This window comes from Megalobrama amblycephala, linkage group LG22 (genome assembly GCF_018812025.1).
Source record: "Megalobrama amblycephala isolate DHTTF-2021 linkage group LG22, ASM1881202v1, whole genome shotgun sequence".
NCBI classification, from domain to species: domain Eukaryota; kingdom Metazoa; phylum Chordata; class Actinopteri; order Cypriniformes; family Xenocyprididae; genus Megalobrama; species Megalobrama amblycephala.
The window spans coordinates 24664201-24685256 of NC_063065.1; the positions used below are offsets into that span (position 1 = coordinate 24664201).

The following is a 21056-nucleotide window of genomic DNA, read 5'->3' on the forward strand; positions in this document are numbered from 1 at the left end:
TTGCCAGTTTGAGTCCCACCTGAGTCAGGGGGGCTTTCTAATGGCATGCAGGACAGGTGAATTTGAAACAATAAATTGCCTGCAGACTTTGTTTTTGCGCTTGACTATGAACATACAAATGCAGCAATATCTAATAAATAAATGAAATTATCTGTACTCACCATACTGATACTGAAATAACCTTGTCTGCTAGGTCATGGTGTTGTCATTGTCAGAGGTAGAGACACTAGATGTCTCTCTAAGATAGATAAGTAACATTAAATCTTTGCAACAGTGCAGACTTTACCTTCTGTTAGAGTCATTATCGGCTAAGTCAAAACACAGAATTCTGGCAATAAAATTCAAAGAAATCAAGCTGTCTGTCCTAACCCTCCTTTTACCTAGTGCCTGCATTGTAGGTAGAAACTCTATCACTCTATTTTATAGCCTGAAGTCTGGTGTCATGCCCTGTTGCACCTTTTACAGTACGGGTGTCCAAACAGTTGCCTGTTTCATTCTGTTATCTGCAAATGATATTGCTTGCCTTCATCCATAGGTCACCTCAGCCAAGTAGCAACATCGAGGTGACATTAAAGCAACAGTCAGAAGCCAAGCATGGTGGGATATTGTACAATATTGTGTTACTTTTTGTTGATGAATAATACATAAAACAGAGAGATAACCTAACTGTAGGTAGTAACTAGCACAGTCTTCTTCCTCTGTGACGGAAAGGTATGACTGATTGATACCTGAGCATGTAGAGACAGCGGCAAACTGTAAGTTGAAGTTAGTTTACTTGCATGGTGTGGGCTTTTACCTTTTGCTTTGAAAGTTGGATCCTAAAGCAGGTGTTCATGGGTTATTGTAGAATTGCAGAAACTGCAGTATTAGTAAATATATTGTATTTCTTGGTAAATATAGAAAAACTTGCTTTGCTTTTTATAAAAGACAAGCATTAGAGCTATCTGTGAAACTGGTTGTATTGCATCTGAGGTGTATGCTGAAAGAATTTTTTTCAGTGCCTTAGATTAACTTAGTAAGGGCAGGGCTAGATATACAAATTCGTGTGATTTGCTTACTTTCACTGGTGGGTTTGGCTGCAATTTGGTGCTTTGAATGTGTACGTGTACATGTGAATGTGTGTAATAGATGTCCTAAGCCACAACAAGAATGTATAGGGATGTGGTTCTGATTTGCATCTAAAATGTCAGGTAAAGATCAGTTACATGTTTTTGATTTAATGACAATATTTGACCTTGGGAAGCAGTTGGTAGTTAGTAATAGGTATTCTTTGAAGTACATGTATTTGTAATGTTTGAGGTTAAATGTAACATGTTTGGAGTAACAGCACATGTTGGATAAAAAGTTATGCGTGGAGTGCTATTGTTGACTTCTTAATGTGCATATTTATAATGTGTATTCATAAAACAATGCTTGGATTTTCTTTTCCTCTGTATATTTTGCCCTACAAAGGTTAAACTGAAACCTCAACCCGCTCACAGCCTTGTAAATTAGCTCAGGTCTCTTGTCTTTCTTTCCCTGGCGGTCCTGGCTCTTGTTTCCTTACTCTCCTCAAGTTGCTGCGACTTTTGTTCTTCAAAAAGGTGAAATAAGGAGACAAGCCTTACCATAGTGTAAAATGTATTATCTTGAAATGTTTCAGAGTGCTGAGCACTTTCATGAAGTTGCTCTCTGGATGCAAAGCAGGCAGAGATGACATCTGGCCAAAACAGGTATGCAAATGTAGGCTGAATTGACTATATTGCACTACATTTACAATTGCGCCACTTTTGTGCACAGTATTTCAGGGCAAAACACTGCACCCGCAATGTGGTTTAGCTAGGTGCTAAATGCTTTAAAAGAGCATTGTGCCATATTAAAATTAAGTCATTGTCATTCTTCTGATGGAAAACCACTTCCTTTCTATGCAAATTAGCCTCATTATGGATTGTAACCTATTCACAAAGATCATTGCTATTTGCCTTTTGCTGTGGTAAACACAATTTTATTTATAAGGGAATACATTCTATTGTGATGGTTGAAATAATTCAGCAAATTATGTATATGATCATTTTAACCAGACAAATCCAGAAGTGTTATAGCACACAATTTTAGCATTTTTACTTTACCTGATTTGCATAAAGTCTTTAGTTAATCAAATGTTAAACCAGTGCATTTGCAGCATGTGCAAATAAAATGGAACCAGCTCTTGTTCTTAGTAAATTCTCCCTTGTGTGTCTAGCTAAATTTTGCTTTGAGTTACGGTTAATAAGGTACAAAATGGTAACACTTAATTTTCTGTTGACTATAAGTAACTTTGCAACCACATGTCATCTAAATCTCATTAGAGTATCAGTAGACTGTCTGCTTAATATCTACTAATGCTTTATTTTGATGGTCAACCAACAGACATTCTACTGACTATAAGTAAGTACATGTCAATTTAATTTAACACTAACCCAGTCTACTAATACTCTACTAATACTCTAGTGAGAATTAGTTGACATGTAGGTGCAACGTTACCTATAGTCAACAGAATGTGTTAAAGGGACCATCAAAATAAAGTGAAAACTATAAAATGAATGCAAACATACATAGCCTTCTTTACTTTTGATTGCTTAAAGGTGAGTGTTGCTGCCAAAAGTTTAAGGCAGGGGTTTTCAACTCTGGCCATTGAGGTCGACTTTCCTGCAAAGTTTAGCTCCAACTAAAACACAACTGAACAAGCTAATCAAGGTCTTCAGGATTACTTAAAATGCTGCTCATGCCATGTCATAATTACCGCAGTCTCGATATGACAACATATGATGTTATATTCGGAGCTGTTCACGTCCTCAGACTGGGAATTATGCATTCCTATGGCACCACTATCAACGCCTAAATGAATCTGCAGCTGGTACAGCAGTCACATGGTACAAGTAGGAGCTCTCAAGCTGTAATTACGATTTTAAATCATTTTGCATGCTCATTTTTACAAGTTTAAATCATGTAATTGATGCTTCGCAAAGACCCGCCCCCCTTGCTTTGTCCAACAAGCCATCACGCCACACAGAGTGAAAAATACATTGCGGAGCAAAGAGGAAACTGACAACACATTAACAGACAAGACAGGGCAGGTTACTTATGATATTAAACAAAGTCACAGCTTTTGAAATTCGAACAATAAAAAACGTTTCGTGGCAGATCGCTGTAGCGCCTCAGCTCAAGCGGCTCGTGAACCGATCATCTCTTCCTATTAGTTAATGTATAGCATCAAATAAACATGAATGAACATGAGAAGGAATGTTGTTTCAAACGCGGAAATATGTCAGTACACCACAATTTTTCAAGTTCAAGTCCACTGAGGTTAATCTTCTAACTCCTGACTGAAAAATGGCAGATTCTGCATTCTGATTGGTTAGATCGTTTGTCAATCAAACTCCCAGCGAAGAGTCAATTGTGGAAATTACAACAAAGCATGAACCCTCCTAAAGTTAGAGCTAGGTGAGTTTGATCAAGGTTGGAGCTAAACTCTGCGAGAAAGAGTACCTCGAGGTCCAGAGTTGAGAACCCTGGGTTAAGGTGTTCTGGGAGGTTGCCAGAGTGTGGTGGTTGTTATGGTGTTCTGGGTGGTTGCTTACTGGCCCAAATGAAAAGAGTACATTATCATTAATGCCTCAAACCCTAAGTATAAGCAGTAATAGTGATGCTTCCCTTAGCAAGGTCATTTAATAATGCATACGCTAATGCATCTCATAACCTCTAAGTACCTCAGGTAGGGGAGGTCATTTTACATACTTGCACCAAATGTCTTGTAATTTGTGAGTGCTGAGGTGGGCTAGTCTTATCTTTCGGTTTCTCCTGTGTCTCTGTGTCATGGAGTTTTGTAACATATAGAAGCTCACTTCATTATTGAACATGTCTGGAAGTTCCTTGTGCACTTTACATTAGGCTCTACATGTGCTCAGTTACATGCTACGTGGCCTCGCTGTTTAGAAGGCTAATCACTTGGCATAAGTAATGACCGATAATGTCCTATCATGCTCAAATTACGTTTAATAACAGATTTTTTTAACTTGTCGGTCTAATTTATGCTGTTTTTTGCTGAAAGGAGGCAGGCCAACATGCTCCCTTTGACTGCATAGTATATCCTGAAACAGTGTAACTTAATTGCTGCTACAAATGGGTACAAAATATGAATTGAACTTGAGCAAAAGAACCACTGCCAACAGACAAATGTTGCAGGAGTAGGTAATAGGATTGCAGATTTAGCCTAGATTAAAATGTCCCTCATTAGGGGGCTAATTATTTTGGGACCAAGTGTTGTTTGTAGTGGTTGATGAACTTATATATCTGTTTGATCATTTTCTCAGCACATTAACTCTGGTAATGATTGACTGGGATGAATGATTGAGTGAATTATAGAAAAATGCAGCTAGCACTACCATTTGTGTAAAATTGAGAAAATGGAACTTGATCCCATTACTTGTCCTAGAAAAGAAATGGTCCAAATGATGTTAAAAATGTAAGTAATCTTCCAACATACATAATCATTAATTCTAAAGAAAATGGAATGTGTGCCTTTTTTGCTTAAAAAACTAATTTGTACTCTAGAAAAAAATGGCAAAAGTGCTGGGTTATGTAAATACTAAACACTGCATGAAAAGCGTTCTTTGGTGTAAAAGCCCTAACAAAGGATAAGGATGCTTCCTAAGCTACTCTGTCTAGTTACTTTCTTTGGGTTAAAGAGGTAGTCCCCCTGGCGTTATATTCTTAGTTGTTCTAACTAGCTTTGGCACCTTTATCAATGAGCATCTAAAAGAGGAAAGGCTCATGGCGTAGTCAACTAATTCCTCTTAATCCCAACATATCTTCTGCTGCTTAGCATTGTTTCTGGTGCCAGGCATGGCTTGCTGAGATTAGCTTTAGCTGTGGTTAACTCCTCCACAAGTGTTCACACAGCGCGACTGCCTCAACAGAGTCAATATGGACTTATTCAACAAAATGTTCATCGACCTTTTAAGAAAAGAATGTAAGTGACATGCTGACCTATGCCGTTTACATCTTGAAAGTAGGTTTAATTGCAGTTAGAGAAGAGAAAGAGCTGGTTGAACTTTTACCCGGTAGGGTTATAAATGGTGAGTCTGTTAGACATACAGTATAATAAGATCAGTGATTACTTACAGTACTTACTGGCAAGTTTGCTTAACTATTGTTTGGAAATAATGTGTTGTTCTTACTTCTTTTCTAAAGTATTTATGACTGATATTACTGTTTGGATGGGATTTGGGTTTCTCTGAAAATGGAATTTGTAAAAAAGAAAAAGAAAAAATGCCTTATTTCAGATACTTCTTACAAACAGTAGATGAAATATGAACCATCCCTTTGCACTGCAGGGATAGTTCTGCCAAAAATGAAAATCTGTCATTTTTTACTCATATTCATGTTATTTCAAATCCATACTGTTTTTTTTCTCCAGTGGCACACGATAGGAGAACATTTAAAGAATTTTTTACACAGTTCTTTTCCACACAATCTTGCAAAATAATATTTTCTATTAGTTTAACTGTAGGTTGTAATATTTCATGTGCATGCTCATTTTTACAGCCATTTTAATGCTCATCCAATTCAAATTTAGTATCTATAATAGTATATTTATTACACTCTAAAAAATGCTGGGTTAAAAACAACCCAAGTTGGGTTGAAAATGGACAAACCCAGCAATTGGGTTGTTTTAACCCAGCAGTAGGGTTAAATGTTTGCCCAACCTGCTGGGTAGTTTTATTTAACTCAACTATTGTTTAAAAATTACTGTATTGCTTAATTAAAATTAACCCAAAGTATGTTGGAAATGAACATTTATTAACGTTCAATGAATAATTATTAAACAATAAACATTTATTAAATTTCATATTAATAAATTTATATTAATAAACTATTAAATTTATATTAATAAAATATTAAAGCTTATTAATAAACATTCACCTTTTGTCTATTATTGTTGCCTCTAATTGCATCTGGTTTTTAATTTCCCAACTATTTTGGGTTCATTTTAAGCTAGCCATATAGCAATTTTTAAACAATAGTTGGTTTAAATAAAACTACCCAGCAGGTTGGGCAAACATTTAACCCAGCCGCTGGGTTAAAACTACCCAATCGCTGGGTTTGTCCATTTTCAACCCAACTTGGGTTGTTTTTAACCCAGCATTTTTTAGAGTGTATCTATAAAAGTATTTCAACTATCCTTAAAAATATTCAGATCCTCTACAATCATTTGCAACAATAATTCAAAGAAGAAAAAGAAAACTTGAGGTATAAAACTTGAGGTGAGTGAACCTGATTTTGGAATTTGGATCCATGGAAGGCAATAGGCAAATTTTTAGATGCTTGTAAGGCAAATTCGTACAAACTTTAAAGCATCTCTTGCTCCAGAAAATCAATTCCGACATTATTCCCATAAAATCAGCTTGAATCGGGGTCTCCATTATTCACTCACATTAAAGAAGCATGCCCACATTCTCCATCACAACAATGTATGACTCTTATGAAGTGCTTAAATCACAGGGAGCAAGAGCTTTGTGTGGGCTATTTAAATGAAAGGAAATGATGCAGCTTTGACAACAATCCTCTTATCTCCTTTAGTTTTAATAATGCATTTTATAACACAGAGGTCTTCAACCCTGCCCCTAGTGACCCACTATCTTGCAGAGTTTAGCTCCAACTCTAATCAAGCATGTCAGGATCACACAAGACAGGTGTGCTGAAGCAGGTTGTAAGGAAACCTTGCAGAAGAGTGGGTCCCCATAAACAGGGGTGAAGATCTCTGTAATAATACAAACAGCTCCTTCATTTCAAGGTAACTCAGCAGACAAGTTTGTATAAATTTAGATATGATATTATTTGTGATCAGACAAAAGAATTGTGTCCAATCCTGCTCCTTCAGGGCCACTTTTCTGCAGAGTTTAGCTCCAGCACACCTGCCTGGAAGTTTCTAGTTAACCTGAAGATCTTGATTAGCTGTTTTATGTGTGTTTTATTTGGGATAGAACTAAACTTTGCTGGAAGGTGGCCCTCCAGGAGCAGTATTGGACCTCCATTTGTTGGAGGAGAATAAAATGGAGACATTTTAATCGTTCACGATCTAAAATTGTGATATTGCACACCCCTAGAATGAAGGACCTCCGAGTCATATCTAGAGACCAAAATGGAGGTGAGCTCTTTTGATTTAGGCCAGTGATCAACCACCTAGCAAACACCCAGAACATAACTCAGCCACTGCATAGCAACTACCCAGAATACTCATGTTTTCTTCAGAACATGTATAACTCTGCTGCTGGGTTTCTGTCAAAGTTTTTGCATTGTGCCAAATGAAATGTAATGATTTTCTTTTACTAAGTCATAGTTTCTGTGGAGGACAGGCAGGTTTTATTGAGTTGCCGCAACATAATGATGTATTTGAAGGAACATAACGTCCGGCTCTTTGGAAAAATTGGCTCACTGCACCCTCAGATCTTTCAACCTTTGATCAAATCTTCCTGCTTCTCTCAGACATTGTTTTTTGAAGAGGAATTCACAAATTCTGATATCAAAACCCTTGAGACATAAATTGAACCAGGACTTTTTAGTCCAAAACAAGTTTTCAATCCTCAACAACAGGCAAAAGCCAACAGTTTTGCAAAAGTCTAAAGGATACATTAAGTCAGACATGATAAAGGGTGATTTTGTTAAGTAGGACATGTTACTACTCTATATATGGATTTTGTTAATCCTGGAGTAACATTACTGTCAAACAGAAATAGTCCTAGCTGTGCTAAGACTAACTAAGCTCATACATACATATAAGTATATATTTATCATGCAGAAGTTCTTTTACTCATCACATGGTTGTTAAAAGTGTTATCTTGTTTGTACAGGTGTCACAAGTGATAAAACAACTTCTGTGTTAGCCACTATAAGTCAAATGGGAACACAGTGAGCGGGCCGTCTCTAACTGCAAAAAAACATTCGGCTCAAGACTCAATATGTGCTCTTTCTCCTCAGGAGATCGTTCGGGAAGATGTTTCCTCGCTCAGGGAAATCCATCGTCTTTGACAGCTTTCCAGATCCATCAGACACATGGGAGATCATTGAGACTATTGGTAAAGGGACTTATGGAAAAGTTTATAAAGTGCTTAACAGGGTCAATGGCAGCAAAGCCGCTGTCAAAATACTGGATCCAATCCATGTGAGTAAAACCCTACTAGATCAAACCTGTATGTGGTGTGTGTTATTAGGTCATAAAGAGAGATGGAGTCATATCATAAAGTCAACATTTTTTAACACAGAGCAAACTCAAGATCAGATTTGCACAGAAGGGCAGGTTCATTAAGGGCAGGGTCATTTTTAGGCCCTTCAGGTTCAATCAGTTCACATTTGTTTGTATGCATGCATTTGCGCATTTGTGTGTACCTGTGAGAGTGTTTATGCCTTAAGAGAGGCCTGCAGGCAATTACTGAGCACTGAGAACATCCACTCACAACTGTCATATTAAGAACAGAACATCTATATCCTACAGATAACGCCAAAAGGCTCTCTGTGTCTCTGTCCTGCTCGTTACTTCTCCATCCACACACTCTTTCTTTTTAGTGATTGGGCAAATAAAAGGGCCTCTAACAGCACATACCCAGACTAATCATGATGAGATGGCTTTTCAGAAAATGTGCAATTTGTGTTCATTTGCTTTTCTCCAATTCACCCTTTCAAAGTCCTGAAAGAAGGCTTGGAAGTATTTCAATGGCCTTTGGTTGCCAGTATATTTAAAATTACTAATCTAGATCAAATAAATCTTGGCTTAATTTAATAGACTGCAGCTGCCATAGTCATTGTACCTCAGATATGAACAAATATTTGTTTTCACCGCTTTCCAACAGCAGGAAATGCAGGAATCATGTGTAGTAATAGATATATGGAGCACTTTTGAAGCCAAAAGGCATCACAGAAAGACCTGTGTACCATGTCCATTAAAATTCCTCACTCAGAGGTTGTTTTTCCTCCAGGTTCAATCAGTAAACAGTTATTTTCTGATGTTGGTCAAAAAACCTTGGAGGACGTGGAAGCCAACAAATATTATTTCAATCTATGCCTTGTTTGTAGTTCACTGCTGTGGGGCTTTTATTAATGCTGACATTTTATGGCCTTTCTGGCTTTGTTAAATTCAATAGATAAAATGACTAGCAAAAATATTTTTATTTTGCATCAGTGCCTCCATTTGTGTTTCAATAAACACTGAATAGTTTAAAGGGGACATCGGATGCAATTTTCCACAAGTTAGTATGATTCTTTAGGGTCTTCATGAAAAGTCTATAACATACTTTGATTATAATTTCTGAATGGTTATGTAAAAAAACACCCGTTTTACCTTGTCAAAAACAGCTCTGCTCAAAGCGAGCCATTTCGGGGCATGTCCCTTTAAATGATAATGAGCTACTGTCCACCCCTATCTTCCATGAGCGGACTGTAAACACTTATTGCATTGAACTCACCATTCTTATTTATGCAGTTATAAATGCTCAAAAATGATTAAAATACATTTGAAAATTACTTGTTAGTCATTAACTAACACCTTTATAAACCTTATTGTAGTATTACCATGTTATCTTTATATAAAATGTACACAGTTTGTAATAAGATAATCACCTTAATGCATTGTTTATTATAAACATGCAGTTATGAATTACAGTGAGAAGGTTCTAAATAGAAATGACGACATATATGTTTGTTCGACTGTATTGTTTTGATAATGAACAAGCTGTGATGTCACGTTTGTAGTGCTTTTTGTGTGTGCGTGAGGCGCCGGCGCGATCAAACAACAGTCTTTGCAAGGGATTTCCTCATCATCATGGCAACGGTTTGTGGCCAGGTCAGATTACGTCAGAGTTTGTTGTTGTTTGCTGGAAAATCATACCACACCGCTCAGACATTCCCCGACCCAACAAACGCCAATTTAACATTTTCATTTGGGTAAAAACAAACTCCGAACACAAACACAGTTTGTAAACGAGTAAACGGCAACAGACGCCGACAGGGGTATCACACTAGCTGTGTCTCATTTCGGAGGCTGCTAATCCAACACACTCCAACAGACGTGTTTGTTGCCGTTTATCTGCGCAGTGTGAACTGACCTTTAACTTTAGCTGCATTTGTCGTGGAACTTGCTAACTAGCACATTATTAGTAAAGGTTATTTGCAAAGATTCTTAAAAAAATCTATAACGTTACTCACATCTTCTGGAGGTACTGATCCAGCCTTCAGGAACTTTTTAGCAAAACAAACTTTTTAGAGCAGACATAAACGCATATAGGTAGATCCGGGGGCGCATTCCCTTCAAAATTCCCTTTACCTGTCGAGAGTAAAGGACGACTGCTATGTTCATTCTTATATCCAATAACAAAACGCCTCAGTTGCTTTAGAGACATTCTTGTCTACATGGTGGACTGTTTACAGCTCACTCAGGGCGGGTCTATGCTAACACTGCAGTGTCTGTCAAGAGTCGTGGAAGGGGCCTGTGCAAATTTAAGTCACTTTGCCAAGAATCTGTGAACAGATTGACCTGACAAAGTGCTTATGATTTGTGGGGATTAAAAAAAAGCACTGGGTGGATTTTTATGATTATAGAGTGGTTGTGTAGATACACTGCCAACACACATTTATTTCCAAAAAGTGAATTTTGCATCCGATGTCCCCTTTAAGAAATGTCTTTGTTCACTTAAAAATGAAAATGGATGTTTGGACCCAAACGTCCAAAAGTTAAACCAAAAATGAAATTTTGTTATTTTGTCAATATAATTCTGTCATTATTTACTTAGAGTATTCCTGTTTTCCTTACAATAAATTTGAATTTTACATTTAAAACAGCAAAGAGTGTGAATCAATTCAATTCATCTGTTTATTTCAGGATATTGATGAGGAAATTGAAGCTGAGTATAACATCCTGAAAGCTCTTTCAGACCACCCCAATGTCGTCAAGTTCTTTGGAATGTTCTACAAGAAGGATGTCAAGAACGGGGACCAGCTATGGCTAGTGCTAGAGGTGAAGTTCAATTCTATGTCATGCATTAACATCTAATTTATTTAAAGGGTTAGTTTACCCAAAAATGAAATCTCTGTCATTAAGTACTCACCCTCATGTCGTTCCACACCCATAAGACCTTCGTTCATCTTCGGAACACAAATTAAAATATTTTTGATGAAATCCGAGGGATCTGATCCACACATAGTCAGCAACGTCATTGCACTTTTTGACGTTCAGAAAGGTAGTTGAAAACATGGTTAAAATAGTCAACGAGACTACAGTGGTTCAACCTTATTGTTATGAAGTGACAAGAATACTTTTTGTGCACAAAAACAAAACAAATATAATCACTTTATTCAACAGTTTGAACCATTGTCATATGTAGTGAACTCAGTGCAGGCTTCCTTGTTAACTACCTTTCTGGACATCAAAAGGTGCAATGACGTCGTGTGGATCAGATACCCTCGGATTTCATCAAAAATATCTTAATTTGTGTTCTGAAGATTAACGAAGGACTTACGGGTGTGGAACGACATGAGGGTGAGTAATTAATGACAGAAATTTCATTTTTGGGTGAACTAACCCTTTAAGCTTGTTGTATATCACACGCGTGTTAAATTGGGCTTGTGACATTATCTGCAAAAACATGTTTAAATGCCCTAATCAATCGTGCTTTTTATATTTGCAGTAGGAAAACATGCATATGCTAATGTTTTTGTAAATCATAGCAAAGTTGTGTACTGCATGCTATATCATTATCACATTATGGATTTATTGCTGCCATCGCAGTGTGGGCTGATGGGATACGTATGAAAACAGTGAAAATCTGTTTATAGAGGATTAGCAAAATGTGCTGCTAATAGTATCAACACCTCTTTATATGTAAGAGCACATTTAAATTACAACATACAGAACATTTCTCAAAGTTGTGAAATGGACGTTTTTGGAGGGTGAATCTATATATATAATGTCATTTTTAAAATCACATTAGGCCTACATGACCTTATGTGTTTGACTGCTTGAGAGCAGTTTGAAGGAAATGGGATAAGTGTTACATAAGAGACTTTAGTCTCAGCAGTAGGTCTAGATGGAGTTTTCGTGGCAGGACAGGTATGGGAGGGTAGACATGACTACTAATGTTGGCCGGCTGTGTCCTGCTAAGATGAGCAGGTTCAGATACCAATTCTGTATTCAGGCACACAGGCTTTAGCAGGACATAGATGGTCTACCACAGTCATGGATTCCAGTGTACTGACAGTGAGGTCACTTTATATTGCACTGTACTGTAACTAAATATTGATGAACACTGCTCATTATTTATGCATTTCAGCAGTAATTATTCAGAAAAAATATGTGTTCAGACAGCCTATTTACATTGTAGTGAATTTACCAATGTAGCTGTGTTATTACAGCTGAATTATATAGTAATTGGAAAGTGTCAGTACAGGAACAGAATATTATGTACAGTATGAAGTGCCATAATGCTTATTATAACATAATACAACATATCAATATGCTTAAATTGTGAACTGCTTTATTTTTCAAATATTCTCATAACATGTTTTAAAAATTGAAGCCTATTGTTGGATTTTCACAAAAGTACCATGGAACAGTTATGGTATTGGATGGTAATACCATGCTGCTTCAACATGTTCTCCAACAAATACGACCATATAGGACGTTTGTCACTTCCCTGAAATACGACCCATAGGAGCGTTTACTAAAGTGGCACCCCTATGGACAACAGGACACTTTCATTTTAATTCATGAAATATGACCCATAGGAGCGTTTGCTAAAATTGCGCCCCTTTCAACAACAGGACACTTTCATTTTAATGCATTGTTCCCTTTTATCTGCGTCATGTTTTCGGGTTTCGCGTAGCTCAATTGGTAGAGCATTGCAATAACAATATGCAGTCATGTGATCATGTGATCGTGGGTTTGATCCCAGGGAACACATGTGCTCATAAAGTGTGTATGCACTATAAATTAATAAGGTTAGGTTTAGGGATGGGGGTGGGTGTAGTCATTAATAAAAAAATGAGTTTTGCTAAATGGAAATTGGAGAAATGGTGTAAAAAGTCCACATATTGCATTTAAATGAACACGCATTTTGATTGGTAATGACAGTCAAATGTCATTTCATGACGACAGACGTAACTTAACGACGAAAGACGTTATTTTTCCGCCCGCTAGAGGGCGCATGACTTCAAAACATAAATATAGGTCGTAATAAGTGCTTGAAAAACGACCTATAGGGTCATTTTTTTTGGAGGACAGTCTCTGCTGCTTATAACCCCATATAGAGTACTATGGTATTTACATGGGACTCCAAGGTACTTCAAATAGAATTCTATGATATTATCATGTTACATATCCAAACATAGGTAGTGCTTGGGGTATATTTGTTTTGGTTTGGCGGTGTCACATGTATTTTGGTTTCATTGTGTTTTGGTTTGGTTTAGTTCTAGTTCCTGTTTCCTTTGTTCTCATTTTCCTGCCACTAGTTAGTTTTCATGGTTTTTAATTAGTTCACACCTGTTCCCTGTTTTGTTAATTAGCTTTCCTTGTGTATGTAAGCCCTTGGTATTCCTTAGTTCCTTGTCTAGTGTTAATGTTATGTTATAGCGAGTAGTGCTTAGTTTCCCTCTGTTTTTAGTCAGTTTAATCATCCTTCTGCATTCTCTCTTGGATTGCTGCAGCTTAACTGTGACAGGTGGGTCTGACCCCCTTATATTAAGGCTTAAAGGAAGTCGGAAGAAATAGTTTGGGCCCAAAAACATACACCCATCAGGCACAGCATTATGACCACTGACAGGTGAAGTGAATAACACTGATTATTTTTTCATCATGGCACCTGTTTGGCTGGGATATATTTGGCAGAAAGTGAACATTTTGTCCTTAAAGTTGGTGTTAGAAGCAGGAAAAATTGGCAAGTGTAAAGATTTGAGCGAGTTTGACAAGGACTTAATTGTGATGGCTAGACGACTGGGTTAGAGCTTCTCCAAAACTGCAGCTCTTGTGGGGTGTTCCTGGTCTGCAGTGGTCAGTATCTATCAAAAGTGGTCCAAGGAAGGAACAGTGGTGAACCATCGATGGACGGTCAAGGCTCATTGATGCATATGGGGAGCGAAGGCTGGCCCGTGTGGTCCGATCCAACAGACAAGCTACTGTAGCTCAGATTGCTCAAGAAGTTAATGCTGGTTCTGATAGAAAGATGCCAGAATACGCAGAGCATCGCAGTTTGTTGTGTATGGAGCTGCATAGCTGCAGACCAGTCAGGCTGCCCATGCTGACCCCTGTCCACCGCCGAAAGCTCCAACAGTGAACACGTGAGCATCAGAACTGGACCAAGGAGCAATATAAGAAGGTGGCCTGATCTGATGAATCACGTTTTCTTTTACATCACGTGGATGGCCAGGTGCATGTGCGTCGCTTACCTGGGGAACACATGGCACCAGGATGCACTATGGGAAGAAGGCATGTGTGATGCTTTGGGCAATGTTCTGCTGGGAAACCTTGGGTCCTGCCATCCATGTGGATGTTACTTTGACATGTACCAACTACCTAAGCATTGTTGCAGACCATGTACACCCTTTCATGGAAACGGTATTCCCTGGTGGCTGTGGCCTCTTTCAGCAGGAAAATGGTTCAGGAATGGTTTGAGGAGCACAATAACGAGTTTGAGATGTTGACTTGGCCTCCAAATTCCCCAGATCTCAATCCAATCGAGCATCTGTGGGATGTGCTGAACAAACAAGTCCTATCCACGGAGGCCCCACATCGCAACTTACAGGACTTAAGGATCTGCTGCTAACATCTTGATGCCAGATACCACAGCACACCTTCAGGGGTCTAGAGGAGTCCATGCCTCGACGGGTCAGGGCTGTTTTGGCAGCTAAAGGGAGACCAATATTATGAAGGTGGTCATAATGTAATGCCTGATCAGTGAATATCAGCTACAACTGTACGCATGTGTTTTACAGCATTTGAATAAGTTGAGTACCACCTTTTCTAATGAATAATAACCTCAAAAGAAAATCATTTTTTACAGTATAGGCTTAACTAACTTACGTAATTTTATTGAAATATCTTTGTAAATTATCTTTATAACTTGATCCTCCTGAAAGTATCTCTATAATTCACACACTTATTACCATGCTATCATGTCCACTAAACATGGTAATTTCATAACATCTTTTTTGATACTTATCAACCAATACAGTATATGGCCAATATTTGATCATTTTGAAATTTCAGCATTAGACAAAAACGATTAAGTGAAGTCATTCCAAAATATTCCAACTTTTCAAAGAATAATTTTTTTTTTTTTCAAATACTTTTTAGTGAATTTTGAGTAATTATTGTCTTATTTGCTATCATAACCAGCATTATATCTGCCACTCTGCTCTCTAGATATCCGTTCAAAACTACCAAACACATCAACCACTAATTTTTTTTGTATGGGGCGATTCATTTGCAGTTCATTTTCAAAATTGTGATTCAGATCATTTTCAACACTCTGTGCCCCTGAACATCTTCTCCACTTATATTTGTTTTCTGATGATCGCAATGCAAATAGACCTTTCTGAGACATTTTGTTGACTATAAAGACCTTTGGAAATCACATGATCAAATGTTAGTTAGTTTTGTATATTATCTTTTTTTTAAGCACAGTATCAATACTGTTACCTTGGGGAAACAGATCATAAGCAGTCTTTTTTCTGCTTTTGCACAGCTGAATTCAATCTTGGCTCATGTTCAATATATTAAACCTGCTTGGAGAGATTAGCTCTTGTTTATTTGGTGTCAGATTTTACCTCAGTCTCGGTGTGGGTATGATGAGGGTTAGTTAACATGTCCCACATAGTTATGTAACCTTCTGAGCCAGTTTTTGTATAATAAATAAAAGAATAAATAAATTGTGGATATGCCTATACATAGTATAAAGTTGTCAAGCATCACACAGTCAACAATAAATATAGTGTTTAAAATAATAAAAAGGCTCAGAAAGCACAGAGAAAAGCTCTGGTATTACTTAGTTTGATATTTTTTATTATATGTGTCCTACTGTTTGGGGACACTGTACAAAAAAATAATAATATCATGTTTATAAAGTGTTTAGATATTTCTGCATAGTGTAGCTGAATTTGCACATTTCTCTCTCTCCCTGAAGAAACCACATTCTGTTTTTCTAAAACACAGTTGCCACAAATTACAAAAGCAATTTTCTTCTTTTGCAAAGCTTTAAGCAAGTTCCACCGTCTCTAATAGAGGGTATGGTCTTTTTTCTTGTTCGCGTTTCCCTAAAGAGCTTTGCATTTCTGTATGCAAACTCCTGCATGCAAAATCCACAGTCAGCAATCCAAATGTGGAAGTTAATCCTTTGGCTGGAATCAAAGTAGAGCATTTAAGCTGTCAGCGGCAGTCAAAGAGATGGGGGAGCGCAGGGGGGTTAAATTGCCATGGTTACAGTTGTCCCCTCTGAACTGTAATTTTCTGTATTTCAGTAGGATCTGGGAAGAAGGCTCCTCCACACTGAGTGACCCCTGATTACAGAGAGGACTCGCACAAATTGCGTCCTCCACTTTGCTGCCTGCTCATCAGGCCTGGTGCTTGTTCTGCCTTTCTTTTGTGTTGTGGGTTCTAATTATGGATATGAAGGGAACTGCTTTCATCTGTACTCACCGGTTCCTCATCGTATAAGTGGCTGACTCCGCTCAGTCACATTAAAACTTCAAAGATATCAGAAATGATCTCGATTCAGTTTTGTTCAAGTTGGCTTGTAGGCTCCAGTTGGTGGTTAATGGCTTGGACAGGACTGATGACAGCGGTTCATTGTTGTAGTTTCACATGAAACAGTATGTCTCTTTTCCATTGTTATTGAAGGATTTCATTTATTTCTTTTTAAAATGCAGCTTTTTTGTGGATATGCAGTTTGTAAAAGCTTTCTTGATGAAGTGAATTTATTGACTGGATTCTTAGAAACTGGAGACAATCAATATAAATTGCTCCTTGCATAATTGCTTAAAAAAGTTATCTGCAAACACCTGCAATATGATTCTATAGGTTTACATTATGCAGTATGGCTAACATGGCATAGCAGTCAGCAACATTTATAAGATTCATTAATCTATGTTACTGCTATTTTTAGCATATACATTTTACAGATTTTAGTATCTTAATTTGCATAAATTAACATTAATGTATTATGTAAACATTTAACATTATCAATGAACAATAGTTTATTTATGGAGAGAAACAATGTTCTTTGTTCATGATACTTGTTAACCAATGCTAAGCTTATTGTAAAAAGTTATCAGTTACGTTTTATTTTAATCAATACTTTTATTCAGCAGGAATTGATCAAAAGTGACAGTAAAGACATTGAATTGATCAAAAGTGACAGTAAAGACATTTTCATTTTTACAAAAATATAGAGCTGCCCTCAACTAAAGATTTTTCTGGTTGACTAGTAGTCATTCATTTGCGATCAGTCGACTAATCGCACGATTATTAATAAACCATATAAATCATAATGCATAGCCTTAAATGCCTACAAAGCCTAATCAGTAGAGATGCACTGATGTTAAATTTCTCTGCCGACACTGAGAGCCGATTATTCAGAATGATATCGGCCGATACCGATAGTTTGGTTTTTCTTAAGGAAAAAAAAATCTCTCCCAAATAATGTTGCAAACTATACAGGGAAACCTCTCATTTGGTACACAACAATATTAGAGGTTACAGTTAACAACAGATGTATTATATTCAGCTGCTGTTTATTTTCAGATATAATAATTACACTCAAATAAAAATGTAAATGTTTGTATAAAAGTATCACACAAGGAAGTTTTCATAAGCACTTGTTGAATTCATGGCAAAAAAAACCGCAGACCTGGCAACCTTGGCTTGAACTACGGGTGATTCATAGGGTCAAAGAGATCCTGCTTTAACGTCATTTTTAAACTGTTAATGCGTTAAAATTCAACACAAGAGTGATTTTCTTCATGCACAGCAGTATGTATGAGTTACAGTCTGAACACGACTTTCCGCACACTTTTGATTGACAGGATATAATTGGCCCTGATGGCCGATAGTGATAATAAAAGGTTTTATCGGCCGATACCGATTGTTGGCCGATACATCAGTGCATCTCTACTAATCAGTATTCAGGCACGCGCATAAATCTTTCCACAGCGCACTGGAAGAAGTAATGATTATGAATTGGTTGGAGAAAAACAGCAAGGAGATTGCTTAATTAATTGATAAACTAGTGTTTTCTGTATTTTCGGCTGCAGTGATGAAATTGAAGATGCTGACTCGTTATCTCCGCAGTAGTGGACACATATGCACGTTTCATATGGATTACATAACCTGATAATATTTGTTTCCATTTGAATTGGTTCATTTACAAGTCGACGTTTCAATTTCTATAGATGTATTTGTCATTTCTGTGAGACAAGTTTACATGAAGTTTCGGTTCTTTTTTTTTGGCATGCTCAAGTTTACAGAGAGAGACGACAGGAAGTGCACCCTGTTTGCTTTCAATACTTTACAAAAGCACAATGTTTCGTTGTTATTGTGAGTGCACAGAAATGAAATTAGACTCTTCGCAGATTCAAAAGATGTATTACTCTTATCTGTATGACTAAAAATGACAGGGTATTTTAAGTTCAAGTGATCGCATCGGTGCCTCCGTGCTAGCCTTTCTTCTTGTCGACTAATGGTTAGTTGACTATTAGGGGGAAGCCCTACATCAAAATATATTTTGAATAAGTTCTGTTCTTTTTAACTTTCTATTCATCAAAGAATTCTAAAGAAAGTGTAATGGTTTCCACAAAAATATTAAGCAGCACAACTGTTTTCAACATTGATAATGATAAGAAATGTTTCCTGAGCATCAAAACAGCATATTAGAATGATTTCTGAAGGATCATGTGACACTGAAGACTCTAGAATGATATCTAGAGACCAGAATATCATAGACACAGCATTTCAACAGGGTAAAAATAATCAGAACATTGCATAACAACACCCTGGCAACGACCCTTAGCATTGTGTCAGAGAGTAAACAATGTATAAATATGAGTTTGTATGTGGGTTTAATTTGGATATAAGGTGAATTGTTCATATGTGTGTTTGCCCTTTCTGTAATTTTCAGTGAAAGCAACCCACTTTTATGAGGGTTTATTTATGAAGTGGTTATTTCACAGGAACTTTAAATCCAGCTCAGTGATGATTGTTAGGACAGCACATATCTATTACTATGCCTCATTATCCAGACAAACTCACATTTATACATTCTTTACTCTCTGACACACACTCAAAAAAATGAATTGTTGGATTTACTTAAAAAATAAGTGTCAAGTGGTTCCATGCAACAATATTGAGTAATTTGTACAAAAAACTATTTAGTTGAATGAACAAAAGAAATTCAAGTAAAGCTGACAAAATTTCTTTGAGTAAATACAAATCATTTGAATGTCATTGTTACATAATATTTATATGTGCAGTTTACTTAATAATGTTATGTTGATTACGTAAGGTGAACACATTTTTTTTTTTTGAATAATCATTTAAATAAAAAGGATACATCATATCAAAATGCACTCAAAAAATAACTAATTGAACAAACCGAATTGAATTGAGAGTAGGAATTTCATCCTATTATGGATATCCGTATATGAGTGCGCACAGCCTAAACACAGGCGACACTCTTCTGCATGATGGTAACCACAAAATTCAAAAACATTACAGAAACTACTCTAAATGTCCAACATAACTGAACATTAAACACTAACATAAACTAACAACATCTTTCCCTTTACTGAAAAACACAAAATAACACTTTAATCCCTAAATTTACTCTCCTAATGCAGTCCCATGCAAAGCATGCTGGGAACTACGGATCCACTGCACAGTTAGTTATGTCAAGAATAATGTGAGCGTTTCACACAGCAATGTTAGGTTGACTGAACAAACACTTGCTAAGTAAAGCTGACAATACTCAATTTTAGTAGAAACAACGCAGTTAAATTACGTTCATGTAGTTACATGAGTTTTTTAAGTAATGTGAACAAGGGTGGTTTGAGTGAAACTAACAACAGTGAAAGTTCATTTTTTTGAGTGCAGTGCTAAGGTGTTGTGGGTCATTGCCAGGGTGTTGTTATGCAGTGTTCTGAGTATATTTACCCTGTTGAAATGCTGTGTCTATAATATTCTGGTCTCTAGATATGGCTTACCTCCAGTGTTTTAATAAAATACTTAATATAAATAAGAAGATTTCTTTGAAGTTGTCAACACATTGTTTCAGACTGGTATTGCCAATGTCATTATATATGTAATTATATTCAACTTAAGACACTGTGCTTAAAACAACAGATCAAATGGCGCAATTCTGTTTAATTTCACTCATTCCCCTTAATATAGTCAAAGTGGTGGCTGTGGTTTTTGGCCTTGTTTCTTGTATTGAATGGCTGGCTCTTTGGCGCACCCTTTGAAACAAAGCCCTTTTCGAACCATGTCTGATGTGTCTAGCTTGTGCCCATCATTAATTCACAATGAGGTTTAAAATGGCATTGTTTGTCAGGGCTTTTTCATTAAACGTTGAGAGAAAATGGACACCTAGCTCATTATTTGAGTGTAAATGATAAGGTCGCCCAGACAAAAGAGGTGTTTTTTTCTTGAAAGGTGAGGGCCACACTAGCTCAAAGAAAGCCACTGATTTGATCGTCTGCTGCACTACAAAAAATGCAGTTCCAAAATCAAATATTTAAGGTCAGAAGACCCAGGTATGTTACTAGAAAGTAACTAGTAAACTGTCATGAGAACTTAGCAGTGGATACCCATGAATCAAAGGTTAAGCTTGGTTTTTTAAAGCCTATGTTAAGACTTTGAAAGGCATTAGCCATGCTGGCAGTGGGAGTTGAGGAAGGATGGCAGAATTAGTCTTGAGTCTTTTCATCCGTATGTAAGGAATTATGTTGATGACTCATCAGTTGATGATATTAATAGCATGTCTTCCACAGCCTGAGGTAATCCAGAG

General features: G+C 37.0%; 1 protein-coding gene across 1 annotated transcript in view; it reads left to right on the forward strand.

Annotated features, from left to right (window-relative positions):
* Window positions 1-21056, forward strand: part of myo3a (myosin IIIA) — a 128362-nt gene that overhangs the window by 18728 nt on the left and 88578 nt on the right. Inside the window, 2 exon segments of the mRNA XM_048174702.1 lie at window positions 7999-8182; window positions 10892-11026. Coding sequence (XP_048030659.1) covers window positions 8015-8182; window positions 10892-11026 — 303 coding nt within the window. The 5' untranslated portion in view covers window positions 7999-8014.